The 15159-nt window shown below is 44.4% G+C and overlaps 1 protein-coding gene across 1 annotated transcript in view; it reads right to left on the reverse strand.

Annotated features, from left to right (window-relative positions):
* LOC126483771 (venom dipeptidyl peptidase 4-like) overlaps positions 1-14933 on the reverse strand; it is a 555240-nt gene extending 540307 nt beyond the window's left edge. Inside the window, exon 1 of the mRNA XM_050106923.1 lies at positions 14784-14933. Within this exon, the coding sequence (XP_049962880.1) occupies positions 14784-14870 (87 nt within the window). The 5' untranslated portion in view covers positions 14871-14933. The remainder of the gene's footprint in view (positions 1-14783) is intronic.
* Positions 14934-15159: the final 226 nt, after the last annotated feature.

Consider the following 15159-nt stretch of genomic DNA (forward strand, 5'->3'; position numbering starts at 1 on the left):
CTAAGAAACATGAACTGCCGATGAATGGCGTCGCACAGTGTTCAACGATGAATGGTGATTCTGAACTGCACCGAACGGCCATCATCGACGAGTATAGCGACGGCCATGGGAGAGGTCCCATTCTTCTAACAATTTGGCGAGGCACAGAGGTGAGACTCCTGGTGTGGGGAGCCATCGAGTATGACTTTAGGTCACGGCTGGTGGTGGTACTGAGGGAACTCTGATGCCACAATGGTACCTCACGGTTATCCTGCGCCCTCATGCGTTACGTATAGTATTACAGTGCCATTTTTCAAAAGGACAATGTTCGTCCACACAAGGTGGTGTCTTTATGAACTGTCTGCTTGATGCTGAGGTACTCCTGTGGCCAGCAAGATCCGCAGGTCTGTCTCCGATGGAAGATGTGTGGGACCAACTCGGATGTTAACTAAATTTCAGTGCCAGACTCAAGGATGTCAAAGACTAGCTACAACAGTTGTGGGCCAACTTTCCCCAGGAGCGAATACAATGGCTTTATGGTCCTGTTTCAAACCGAATCAATGCATGCCTCCGGGCCAGAGCGGGTGCAACATCATACTGAAAAGTGGGCTCATACTGCTAAGTCATTTGAAAAGACTCGATTGTGTAATCACCCTTAAGCCTGTGAAGTTTCTTTTCATTTCCTCCTTTCCTACTGGATCCGTCGTTTTTTGTCAGGCAGTGTACCTTTCATTTTCTCGCCTAAAGACAGAGCAGACTATTAGTCTTTCTGACCCACAGATGACTCAGTTCTTTTCAGTCAAATACCACGCGAACTGTGAATAACAAGTAAAATCTTCTGAAAGGTTTTGTCGCAACGGAACTTGGGAATTATTTTTTATTTAATTCTGGAACAGTGTGCCCCAGGCAAAGACATGAAAGCCTAGTGTATCTGAAAGTGTCAGTTTATGTTTATGCAGATGAACAGCTTGAAATGTGTAGTGTGCCCACGTCACTATCGTCGACCCAAGAAATCTTTTATCTGTAAGGTAATATAGTGTGATAGAATGCTGTAGTAGTCACAGTACTGAGACGGTATAACGTACACTATGTGATCCAAAGCATCCGAACACCTGGCTGAAAATGACTTGCAAGTTCGTGGCGCCCTCCGTCGATAATGCTGGAATTCTATATGCTGTTGGCCCACACTTAGCCTTGATGACTCTCGCAGGCATACGTTCAATCAGGTGCTGGAAGGTTTCTTGGGGAATGGCAGCCCATTCTTCACGGATTGCTGCGCTCAGGAGAGGTATCGATGTAGGTTGGTGAGGCCTGGCACGAAGTTGGCGTTCCAAAACATGTCAAAAGTGTTCTGTAGGATTGAGGTCAGGACTCTGCGCAGGCCAGTCCATTACGGGGATGTTATTGTCGTGTAACCAATCCGCCACAGACCGTGCATTATGAATAGGCGCTCGATCGAGTCGAAAGATACAATGGCCATCCCCGGATTGCTCTTCAACGGAGGAAAGCAAGAAGGTGCTTAAAACACCAATGTAGGCCTGTGCTGTGATAGTGCCACGCAAAACAACAAGGGATGCAAGTCCCCTCCATGAGAAACACGACCACACCGTAACACCACCGCCTCCGAATTTTACTTTTTGTACTACACACGCTGGCAGATCACGTTCACCTGGCATTCGCCATACCCACACTCTGCTATCAGATCGCCTCATTGTGTACCTTGGTTCGTCACTCCATACAACGTTTTTCCACTGTTCAATCGTCAAAAGTTTACGCTCCGTACACCAAGAGAGGCGTCGTTTGGCATTTACCGGCGTGATATGTGGCTTATGAGCAGCCACTCGGCCATGAAATCTAAGTTTTCTCACCTCCCGCCTAACTGCCATAATACTTGCAGTGGATCCTGATGCAGTTTGTAATTCGTGTGTGATGGTCTGGATAGATGTCTGCCTATTACACATAACGACCCTCTTCAACTGTCGGAGGTCTCTGTCAGCCAACAGACAAGGTCGGCCCGTACGCTTTTGTGCTGTACGTCTCCTTTCATGTTTCCAATTCACTGTCACATCGGAAACAGTGAACCTAGGAATGTTTAGAAGTGTGGAAATCTCAAAAAGTTTCCGTTCGAAGGTGGTAAAATCCAGACCTATGACACAAGTGACACTCAATCACCTGACCACGTTAATAGTCCGTGAGTTCCGTGGAGCGCTGTATTCTGATCTCTGACGATGTCTAATGACTACTGAGGTCACTGATATGGAGCGCCTGGCAGTAGGTGGCAGCACAATGAACGTAATATGAAAAACGTATGTTTTTAGGGGTGTCCGGATACTTTTGATCACATAGTGTACCTTGTGTCGCAGGCCAATTCACGTTTTTCAAAAGAGGTATTGCAACTATTGACTATATTAACATTTCCTCTATTATGAAGATTTAGAAAGAGTAGACACACTGTAATTATAATTACTTAATGTTGGCTTAGTTCGTCAGTTTACGTGCCATGAAGATGGAAATCGTAGGCTGGGGCGACAAGGTAGTGAGCAGGCAGTAGACGCGAAGCCTTAACCGTGAGGAAGCACGTAAACCGAGAAGATCTGTGTTAGCGCAGGCACTTTTCGACAGACAAATGGTAGCGTGTGGCCAGCCCTTTAGTCTCGCTTCTGCACAGTGAATACCCTACTTAGCGAGGCTCGTGCGGAAACCATTGTCATCTCAAGTACCACGCATTTTGGAAACTCGTACTGAACACGTGCTGCCAAATAACTGAATCCGTAAAAAGTGTGTGTGTGTGTGTGTGTGTGTGTGTGTGTGTGTGTGTTATTGTTATGCACTGTTAATAAGCTCGTGATGTAAGGAGCGATCAAAAAGTTTTCGTTCGAAGGCGGTACAGTCCAGAAACCGTATGCCAATCAGCCAAAATGGCCGTGAGCATTGGGTCAATCGTCCCATCAACACACCAGGCTGAAGATGCCCGTTTAGTAAAACACTGTGTCCTGCTGCGTGAAGGAAGTCATTAACTCCTGCTGCTCATCCTCGTCCGACAACAACCGTCGGTTCTTCAAGGCCTTCTTTAAGGACCGTCTCTAGTCTTTAAAATATAAGAACAATACCTCAGTCGTAGTACGCGGTTACTACACAGTGATTATTCGAAGTCAGTGACCCCTCTAAATGCCGTAACTGTAATTTCCGGACACTGCTTCTGTTCTAAAATGACAGTGAAAAATTATCAAGATGAGCAGTTACCCACGCAGAAGTTGGTCGTAATACCACTCCGCCGTGCTACACACGAACCACTATTACCTGCGTCTGAACTGTGAACACTGCTCCAAGCAGGGAGCAGAGCGTGACCTAGCGGTAGAATTGGACTCACCGTGGAATAGAATTAGGACTTTCATTAGAAAGATGGTGAAAGTGTTATCAAGTGGCGAAAAGAATTCCTGAAACGAAACGGGGATTGTACTATGGACATTTTGATCTTTGGTCTGCCAGAATGTGTTGTTAAAAAACAAATCAAATCGTTTGTGAATGTAACTGGTTTTCGCTTAAGTTATTGTGGTGTCACCGCCAGACACCACACTTGCTAGGTGGTAGCCTTTAAATCGGCCGCGGTCCGTTAGTATACGTCGGACCCGCGTGTCGCCACTATCAGTGATTGCAGACCGAGCGCCGCCACACGGCAGGTCTAGAGAGACTTCCTAGCAGTCGCCCCAGTTGTACAACCGACTTTGCTAGCGATGGTTCACTGACAAAATACGCTTTCATTTGCCGAGACGATAGTTAGCATAGCCTTCAGCTACGTCATTTGCTACGACCTAGCAAGGCACCAGTACCAGTTACTATTGATACTGTGAATCATGTAACGTCAAGAGCGACGTTCACCATTTGTGGATTAAAGTTAAGTATTCCACCAGCTACATCCGTTTTTTCTAAATTCTAATTTCCTTGTCCTGTTCCAGACCTCACGCCAGCCTGCGTGCGCTAAAACGCGTGCCTTTCGGCTTCCTCTAGTTACCCGGTGTTGGCTCTCATGCCAACCACAACAGTTATCATTATACGTAGTTTGAGGTAGCTATTCCAGCCATTGCACCATCTGGCGAAACAGTATCGTTCGAGAAGTAACAATCTCGTCTTCGTTGTTTCGTGGAGGCAGGAAATTACGCCACGTACAAGAGCGGCAGCGGTTTTCACACACGAAGGCGAGAACGATGACAGCTGTCGAAAACTCGTTAATTTTAACTGAAGTGATACAGCTTTGAAAACCGAGAGGGTTTTACTGACTACTAATGGCGTATTCGAGTGATTAAGAGTACTGAGAGTATGCATCGGTGCACCTAGTCAGCACTGCGGTATTGAGATGAACAACGGTGCCATTCACTCAGGAATGTTTTGACTCATGTTACAAAATCAGACGGGATACCGCTACGAACTGTAACGAATCAGCATTGACTTTTACTGTTAAATGGTATCGCTGGGCCGTCTATGTCTATGGGTTCGTTGGCCAGTTAAGTTCGATGGTTTCCTTGCATTTGGTTATATTCACAACTTTTCTGGAACAGCTGACGGCGACTACAGACACGGCACGTTTATTCTTATTTGATCGTAGCAGAAAACAAACTAACGAGTTTGCGGTTGAGAGAGATCCCAAGGACGACAGCTGGGACGGAAATGTGACAGCTTCACGAGGTTGCGAAATGTTGAGAAAGTCCGTAATACGAACATGCACATTCACTCAAGTTTAGCTACTTTTCTCTCCCACACTACTTATAGCGCCAACACAATTTCACCAATTCGGTATGTAAACTTCACGATTACATGGTTTAGCGACACAAGTCGACATGACTTTTCTCTCGTTATCAAAAAAGAGTCAGTGAAAGCTTGCAGAAAATTTGGCCAACCAGACGGACTTGACAGCCAAGAAGTGTAAGTCCGCATAGTAAAGTCTCTAAGTTTTCTGCTGGTTCTGCTGCTTCTATCGGTTAGGTACCTACAGCTCTAATGTGTTTTGTCTGATGCGGCTGCTTCTTTATTCAAGTGTCATAAAGTAATCGCCAGGCAAACAGGATACTGCTGGTCAGAATAACCCTACTTAATTGAGGACGAAAGCGTTTGAGGTATAATGCTACAGAGGGATATTGAATTAAGGTTCACTAATAAGAAAAGTATTTGATACGGTGCCCCACTGCAGAGTGTTAACGAAGGTACGAGCATACGCAGTAGGTTCCCAGATATGTGTCTCGAAGACTTCTTAAGTAATAGAAACCAATACGTTGTTCTCAACGGCGAGTGTTCGGAGAGAAGGATGTCGTCAAGAGTGCCCCAGGGAACTGTGACAGGACCGCTATTATTTTTAATGTACATAAATGATCTGGCGTTCAGGGCGGGCGGAAATCTAGTAGGTCCAATTCTACTGAAGATGCTATGGTGTGCCGGCCGAAGTGGCCGTGCGGTTAAAGGCGCTGCAGTCTGGAACCGCAAGACCGCTACGGTCGCAGGTTCGAATCCTGCCTCGGGCATGGATGTTTATGATGTCCTTAGGTTAGTTAGGTTTAACTAGTTCTAAGTTCTAGGGGACTAATGACCTCAGCAGTTGAGTCCCATAGTGCTCAGAGCCATTTTTTTTTTTTTTTTTTTTTTTTGCTATGGTGTAAGGGAAGGTGTCATCGTTGAGTGACTAGAGGAGGATACAAGACGATTTAAATAAAATTTCTAGCTGTTGTTATGAATGGGAGCTAGCTCCAAATGTAGAAAAATGTAAGTTAATGGCGATGAGTAGGACTAACAAACCCGCAATATTCGAGTTCAGCATTAGTAGTATGCTGCTGGACATAGTCACGTCGTTTCAATATATGGGCGTAATGTTGCGAAGCGATATGAACGAGCATGTAAGGATTGTAAGTGGGGAAGGTGAATTGTCGACTTCGGTTTATTGGGAGAGTTTTAGGAAAGTATAGTCCATCTGTAAAGGAGAACGCATATAGGAGACTAGTGCGACCTATTGTTGAGTACTGCTCGAGTATCTGGGATCCGCATCATGTCGGCTTAAAGGAATACATCGAAGCAGCTCAGAAGCGGGCTGCTTCATTTGTTATCAGTAGGTTCAGACAACACGCAGGTTTTACGGAGATGCTTCGGAAATTCAAATGGGAATCCCTGGAGGGAAGGCGACGTTCTTTTCGAGGAACATTAAAGAGAAAATTTAAAGAATCGCCAGTTGAAGCTAACTGCAGAACGAATCTATTTCCGTCAGCATACATTTCGCGCAAGGACCGCAAAGATAAGAGAAATTAGGGTTCATACGGAGGCAAATAGACAGTCTTTTTCTCCTCGCTCTATTTGTGAGTGGAACAAAAAGGGAAACTACTAATAGTAGTACAGACCTGCCCGGTTAGCCGAGCGGTCCAACGCACGGTTTTCCGGAGCGGGAAGAAGCGCCTGGTCCCCGACGCGAATCCGCCCGGCAGACTTGTATCGAGGTCCGGTAAGCCGGCCAGTCTGTGGATGGTTTTTAGGCGGTTTTCCATCTGCCTCGGCGAATGCGGGCTGGTTCCCCTTATTCCGCCTCAGCTACACTATATCGGAGATTGCTGCGCAAACAAGTTCTCCACGTACGCGTACACCACCATTACTCTACCACGCAAACATAGGGGTTACAGTCGCCTGGTGTGAGACGATCCCTGGCGGGGGGGGGGGGCGTCCACGGGTGGCCGAACCGCACAATAACCCTGGGTTCGGTGTGGGGCGGCGGAGGGGTGAAGTGGACTGCTGCAACAGTCGTCGTGGGGTTGTGGACCACTGCGGCTGCGGCGTGGACGGAGCCTCTCTGTCGTTTCTAGGTCCCCAGTTAACATAACATAACATAATAGTAGTACACGGTACCTTCCGCCACGGACCGTATGGTCGCTTGGGGAGTATGAATGTAGATGTAGATTTCAAATGAGGAATTCTCGCAAAATCTACGAGGAGAGAAACAAGTGGAAAACACTGACAGGAAGGGACTGGACGATATAACACGTGTTACGACATCAAGCAATAACTTTCATGGCACTTGAAAAAACTGTAGAGGATGGAAACTGTAGAGGAAGACAGAGAGAGGAATATAACCAACAAATAATTGTTGACCTCGTGCTACTCTGAGATGAACAGGCTGACACAGGACAGGAATCAGTGGTGGGCCATATCAAATAGTCAGAAGGCGGAAAAAAATTACCTCAATTTTACAGGATTTTCAGTTGCTTCAGGCTTCCGGAGAATGATTAAAATCCCGCAGATCGTAAGAAAAAGGTTCTGAGTGATGGTCCTGGATTTAAAAAAAAAAAAAATTTCTCTGCATTTGGCTTCTGGTATCTTACCAGTGAATTAACCAGTCTTGCCTCGGCGCACGTTTCTCTCTTTGAGACTCTGGGACGTGTCGCAAGGTTTAAGTCGCTGACTCGAATTCGGAAGGAGCAGAGCTGAATTTTCCATCACTAGTTTTAATTTAGAGTCTCCAACGTTTTCTTATCTGGAATTTCGGCTGTCGCCAGGCTGAAGGCTCCATTGAAGGCCAAGAGCGTTTCCTCATCCGGTTATCTTGAAAGTCCGCTTCTAACGGCCTCTCAGCTGACGACACTTGAATTCTCTCTCCGCTTGTTTTCTTAGTTTATGTTTATCATTCCGTGTCTTCTTTTCTCTGTGCTCTTCCAAACTGAACAGAAGATGGATTTCTAAACTACGTAGAAGTTGCATCCTTAACAAAGAAGAATTATGATCAAATCCGACTTCCTATTTACAAATAAGGGCTTTTGACCGGAAGAGTAAATGTTTAAAATCTTTTCATTGCGCCTATCGGCGACTCGACTGCTCTTTGTGGGGAGTAGCAGTGTATCCTTCTCATAATATTGTCGTCATAACATGGCTCGCGCGCGCGCGCGCGCACACACACACACACACACACACACACACACACACACACACACCTGCAGCGTCTGAGCACTGTGTTCCAACTCTTTCCATTGTGCCTGTCGGCGCTTCGGCCTCTCCTCTATGCAGTGAGTAGTATTCTGTCCTTTCATTAATACTGTTGTTATTCCATCCTGGACTTTTCATTTTGTAGGCTATTTTGTGACGCAGTTGTCAAAACACCAAGTTTTTTCTGTAGAGATAACGGCAGTATGTTATTGGATTAACACCAGACGTAATTCTAAGAACACGCTTCTGTATTTTGAGACTACTGTAACTTGAATTTTTTCCAGAAAATAATTCTCAGAACATGCTTCTGTATTCTGAGATCACTGTCTTTGCAACTTGAATTTCTTCAGAAAATAATTTCATAACCCATTAGTGAATGGAAATAGGCAAATTAATCTAGTTTCTTCATTTTTAAATCGCCTATAGCAGTAATCATACGTATTGTAAACAGGGCTGAACCAAGGCGCTTAACTCTAAGGAGTCGGTTTCGCAATTAATGTCTTGATCTATCTGCAGCGGCAAAAACTTAAAACTTTCGACATTGGGTTTCATTGTTTGAGAAACCTATTTTTATAGATCGTGGAGCACTATGAGAAGTATGAAATGTATGTATTGTGTCAAAATTCAGCAGTTATCTACGTGCGATGAAAATCTGTTGATGTTTTCCAGTATTTGATTAGCTGCCTTTTCGGTAAGAGGACAGTACCATTTTTTATTCCCGTTTTTGTACAATCTGCAAAAAGTACAAAATCTTCCGAATTCATGTGGAAGATCATTTACGTGTACTAGAAACAACAGAAGGCCCATAATCACAACTTGTGGTTCTCTGTGTCTGACTTCTTAAAATTCTGAATGCCTATCATCATGCGGCAGACATAGGACTGATAAACATTGCTTTCTCATTCCGGACGTAGGAGGCGGCGGAACAACAGGTTCAAAATAAGGGGTCTAGCGATTAATATTGAAACAAGAAAGACTAATGAGCAGTTAACGTCAACAGGTATGAACGTCAACGCTGCTGAGACCTGACCATTCTGAACAAAGCAAAATCTCAACAAGCGTATGCTCCCAGAGACATAAATAGAGCATTTTTTTCTACTTTCGATCGGTTCTATCTCCCCTAAGGATACAGGAAACATTTTCCCAAACACCCGTTTCAGCAAGGACATCCACTTCCCTCCCTCCAGCGAAAATAAAAAGTCACAAATATATATTCCGAAATCTTTACGTGTTACCAAGTGACGAGTTGCTCACTTTTCACAATCCTTGTTATCCAGCTGATAACGTAAGAAACTATCTGCATTGAAATGTAAAGCCTATATTCAGACACAGATCAAATTAATATTTTTCACTCAACTTTCAAGGTATTTCATATCGTCACAAACGTAAAATATTAGTTATATGTAACATACTGTATTTATTATTATTATTTGAATATCTGAACCGTAATGGTGAACAAATCATCCTTCTGAAACACATTAAACATGAAGAAAACCAAGTTTCCGGCTCAAGGGGATGCTCGCTTACGTTTACACAAGGCCTAATGCAATTTTGAAGTTGTCCATGGCCAGAAGGTAAGGGACAGAAGCGCCACACCAATAAACTAAAGGCTCACCGTTCGACCCTGACCAGTCACACAATTCTTGTTGACTGTTAATGTATGTTATGCCTGTAAAAAGCTCCAGATGGACAGAAGTTTGACTCGGTATAAACTTTTCTCTCTTGTAGTCGGCAAATAAGCTGGTTTTCAAGTCATCAGAATCTGGGGCCTAATGTTGTATCAAGTTTCGTCACGTTAGAAACAATATAACGTTAAACTGGCGCAGCAGGATTTTCTTATATTTCACACAACAGGATGTTTATTTAGAGAGCTATTCGGAGAGGCTCCAATACGTCATTTACTGCTGAGAGAAACTGCCGAAAAGTTTCTTGCGCCACTACATATTACAATATTATACAGATAAACCAGGATACAATTGCAGTTTTCTACTGCTGTTCGTAGGTGACGCTGCTGAGTGTGTAGCGAAATAACGTTCTTCGATAATCGACATGAAACACAGGAGCACTTGCAGATTATAAGTTCTTGGTCCAAGGACAGGCGTCTGACTCCCATCGCAATAAACGTAACGCACTGGATGTAAATTGTCTTGATAGGAGTTTAACTACACAAGCGGTGATCAGTCACTAGAATCAGTCATAAACATCAAACAATTAAGACTAACTGTCTGTATCTACGGCTAATGCTAGAAAGGACATTTATTGCGGTAATCCTAAGTGTACATGCACTCCCGATACACGCCTTTTGTGAAAACTTCATTCGACTAATTCTTCAGTATTTTTGGTCGGTCTCGCACTTAAAAAGGTAGACTAATGGAATAGATAAAGAATACGCGAAACAGTAGCAGCTCGATTGGTCAGATATATGTTTAGACACCACGAGAGCGCCACAGGTTTCCTCAGCGAACGCTACAAGAAGAATCTAGACGAGTTCCTTACAAAACAACGAGAGCCGACGTTCCCTGTCGCGCCAAGAAAAATCGGTACATAGCAGACGGATGTAGTTCAGGAAACTTTTCTCACGCATAGAAGAATAAAATGTGTTACGTGGACATAGACCTGGAAACGCTTCATTTTCATGTTAGAGCTCATTTTCTACGTCTATTCACAATGACATTAATCATGGGAAACACCCGAAACAGTTCGTATGAGCATTACGTGACACTTTTTTTTAAACATGAAATGTAAATGTTTGGTGAGAATGTAGAGTAAGTTTCAATTCTTAGGTTCACCGTCAGTATTTATTGCCATACGTGAACGAAAGTGATGTCGACGTGGGACTCACTTATTTCATAGTTCTTCTGGCATCCCGCAGGTAGCATCAGCTGTTCAATGTACCTCACGCCTTGGTTTCCTGTAAAGAGCAAAGTGGTCAAATGCTGAGTTCCAATGAAATGAACACCACTAGCTGCATATAGTCGATGATATAAGTCAACGGGGACAGTTGAAAATGTGTGCCCCGACCGGGACTCGAACCCGGGATGGCCTGCCGTTGGTGGCCGAGCGGTTCTAGGCCCTTCAGTCTGAAACCGCGCGACCGCTACGGTCGCAGGTTCGAATCCTGCCTCGGGCATGGATGTGTGTGATGTCCTTAGGTTAGTTAGGTTTAAGTAGTTCTAAGTTCTAGGGGACTGATGACCTCAGAAGTTAAGTCCCATAGTGCTCAGAGCCATTTCTTTTTTTTTTTTTTTTTGAACCCGGAGTGTCCTGCTTACATGGCAGACGCTCTATCCATCCTTTTTTTGTTTGGCATTTTGTTCGTTATGTTTGGTCGTTGCGGACGTCACATGACATCCGTTCAAGTTGGTTGTTGATCCTTTCACTCAGTTTTTTTTATTTATTTATTTATTTATTTTTTTTACAGAGGCCAACCAGCTCTCTGACCGATCACGCTGAGCTACCGTGCCGGCGCAATTGAGGCTGAGTTCTAACATATCTGACTACGTGAAAATGTGTGTGCCGACCGGGACTTGAACCCGGGATCTCCTGCTTATGTGGCAGACACTCTATCCGTCTGAGCCACCGAGGACACAGAGGATAGTGCGACTGCAGGGACTTGTCTCTGGCACGCCCCTGTGGGACCCACATTCGCATCTTATTGTCCTGCACTATATTCGTAGTGCCCCTGACCTTATACTCATTACACGCGGCTTTACTGCCGATTCCCGTAAGAGTTCGGGCAGTGTTTGTGCATCTGCACAGAAGAAGATGGTCAAATGGCAGGTGAGCCTTATATATATATATATATATATATATATATATATATATATATATATATATATATATATAAATAAATGCTGAGTGCTCAGTTGGCAGATGCTCATTTGCTGTACGGAACGGACTGGCCAATGGTAATGGCTGGGACGTTCAGCGTTTGTATTGGGAGAGATTTCCCGAACTCCAGTGCCCCGGCAGGAGGGCATTTGAAGCAAATGATACTCCGCTTTGGAGGCATGGGACATCTTAGTCTACTGCTCGCCCCTGGGAAGGCCTAGAAAGACGAGGACTCCCCAACTGGAGGAGCAACTTCTCTGCACAGTTGATGACAATTCTCATGTCAGCGTAAGAGAATTACCTATGGCAAGTAATGTTTACCACTTTATAGAGACTGGTATCAGTACCATGTACAGCGTTTTCAGGCACTATCAGCAGCTGGTTTACCTGCATGGGGACACTTCTGCGAATGATTCATTCAATAACGTGTCAATCTTCACCTCAGTGTAAATGTGAGTAGGGGGACAAGCTATGTTCTGGCACATTTTGTTAGTGCAGGTTGCCTACATCAGGGGCAGGTATGCACTCAGGGGCAAATCTATTGTTCTCCTTTGATTGACAGGTACTTATTGTTCTCCTTTGATTGACAGGAACTTAATCTGTTGTTCTGTTAAGTACTTTTCCGTGTCACTCCCATTTCCTGTCAATCAAAGGAAATGGGGGTGACATGGAAAAGCACTTAACAAATGGTTCAAATGGCTCTGAGCACTATGGGACTCAACTGCTGAGGTCATTAGTCCCCTAGAACTTAGAACTAGTTAAACCTAACTAACCTAAGGACATCACAAACATCCATGCCCGAGGCAGGATTCGAACCTGCGACCGTAGCGGTCTTGCGGTTCCAGACTGCAGCGCCTTTAACCGCACGGCCACTTCGGCCGGCAAGCACTTAACAGAACAATAAGTTAGGTACCTGATAGTGCCTGAAGACGCTGTACATGGTACTGATACCAGTCTCTATATGCATAAATAACATGATTCAAGTCCATTTCCCTTTGAGTTATCCCACAATTTGGATACACTCTTCCTCCAACATCTCAAAGATCCACATAGATATAACAAACCAATGAAAGCTCTGATCTCTGTCGCATCTGTTTCTTTAGTGTCCTATTCCCTAGAGAAGTTACCACGAACTTCATTCATGTATATATTAGTGCATGTTGCGATAATGCTTATTATGTTTTCATCCAAGAACAAATTCAGGATTTCTATTTCTGTGTTTTTTATACGAGCTTGATTTTTTGGTCCAGGCAAATGCGTAATAAAATTACAAGATCTGCTTCTAACACTGGTAGGATATTTATTTTTCCTTCGTTTAGTTATTCCATCTTTCCCTAACAAAATGCGCCCTCTTGAGTTACTTCTTTCTGTGATTCATATTCATCATTTTCTGACACTTTTTGTTCTGTTCCTGAATCATGGCCGCTTTCATGAACACAATCCTCAGTCTCTGAGTCAGCGCTATCACCGTGAGCATCTTCATCACTCAGCTCATTGAACCATTGCAACCATACATTAGGATCTCTACTAAACTCTGTCCCACGTTTTTTGCCTTTGACATTTCTTCCACAATTTAAAAAAAATAAAGAGAATACTAGGTGACACGGAAGGTAACTGCAATCAGTTTCAATACCTCTAAATTTACGCACATGAAAGAACGATTGAATCTTGGAAAGCAATAATGTAATACAGACTTACTTTGTTTCAGATTGTGGCAGCAGAGCTCGCGCGGATAACAAGTGTCCTCCAGAGTATAATAATTTCATAAACAATGTATCTTTCGTAACTGAAAGGCAACAATGATTGGAGCTAACAGCCGGAGACTTAACAGAAAGGTACTGAAAATGGCGCGAATTCAGTCCAGCACTGTCAGACAAAATTGAGTGGGAAAGTTATGTGGATGACGAGTGTCATCCGCGCGGGCAACGGAGGGCTAAATAAGAATTTAGTGAATCATTCCCATGTATAATACCTACAGTCCAATACTTCTTGACCACTTGTGTCTCAGTCGCATCATGCTGCAGGTTTCCTAAACTAAAACAAATAAAAAGTTGTCTTCGCTCTACTATGAATTAATAACGACTAGCCATTCTGTCAATTTTATTAGTCGAGAGATAAGTTTGAAGAAATATAGATGTTAACGACGTTATTGTGAATTTCAGTAAAATAAAGGCACGAAAACATGTACTATAATATCAGTAATAATTACGTCTGGTACCAAGGTTACGAAAGTAGCTGGTCTTATAACTGTACAAGGTCATTTTCTTACTCTGATATTTATTATTTCTTTTCCAACTGATGGTTGTTGCGATAAATACTGATTCGTTTTGTAATTTTCGCACCTGTATCTTCAAGTATGTATATTTGAGTTACTAGAGCAGGGGTTCCCAACAAAATTTTCTCGAAGGCCCTCTCATCGAGCATGATTGGTACCTTGTCATATCACAGTATTAAGTACCTAAAAAAGCCAAATTAAGAGTCTTTTCATACGTTTTCTATTTTTGGTACTTAGAAAAAACATTGACATATTCATTAGTGAAAAAATATTGAGGGGTAAAAACAAAAAAGCTGTTATCATATGAAATATATTTAATATATTTCTTATTGTAATAGCATCTTGCGGACCCCTCTGGCATAGCTCGCGGACCCCCACCTGTTGGGAACCACTGTACTAGAGCGTAGAGTACACACATCATAAATACTTGAATTTTTTGTCAGCAGTTATCTACATATTAATAATTTTTCACAAAAACGTCATTACATTGACATCAAATTGCACGCAAATCGGAGGCTGCACTTAGTTTTGCCGCCCCGAAACTAGTCCGCCACTGCCAGTACCCTCCGCCACACACCGTCAGCTGGCTTGCGAACTGTGGGTGTAGATGTGGTACAATGGAAAGTACCCTCTGCCACGCACTTCACAGTATTACCACAACGGTAACGTTGCAGAAATTTGGGCTTTACAGAGAGTTACCGGTAACCATTCTTCGCGCTTTACATCCGCGACGCTTAGGAGGCGCGCTCACCTGGAAGCTGTTGCCCATCTCGATGGCGTCGGCGGAGCCGCGGTTGGCGCGCGTCCCCTGCGAGGCGGCGCGGTTCTCGTTGACCATGGCTCGTGTTCCGCGGACCACAGCACACACACGTCCTCTCGCGTCGGCGTCTGGCGCGACACTGGCCGGGCCTGGCCGGACGGCAGCCGCTCCCACCTGGCGACCGGCGCGCCTCCAGCGAGCGGATCGGCAGCCACCGTCGCCTCGCCACTCCGCGGCGGTGAAAGTGGGCGCGCTCTCCTGTTGCTGCCGCCGCTCCTGGCCGCGCGACACGCCAACGCGAGCAGGCCGGCAGCGGCGGAACGCAGCCACTGCCTACTCCTCTGCTCCTCCTCCTTCATCAGTACTT

Source organism: Schistocerca serialis, chromosome 6, assembly GCF_023864345.2.
Source record: "Schistocerca serialis cubense isolate TAMUIC-IGC-003099 chromosome 6, iqSchSeri2.2, whole genome shotgun sequence".
Classification (NCBI taxonomy): Eukaryota; Metazoa; Arthropoda; class Insecta; order Orthoptera; family Acrididae; genus Schistocerca; species Schistocerca serialis.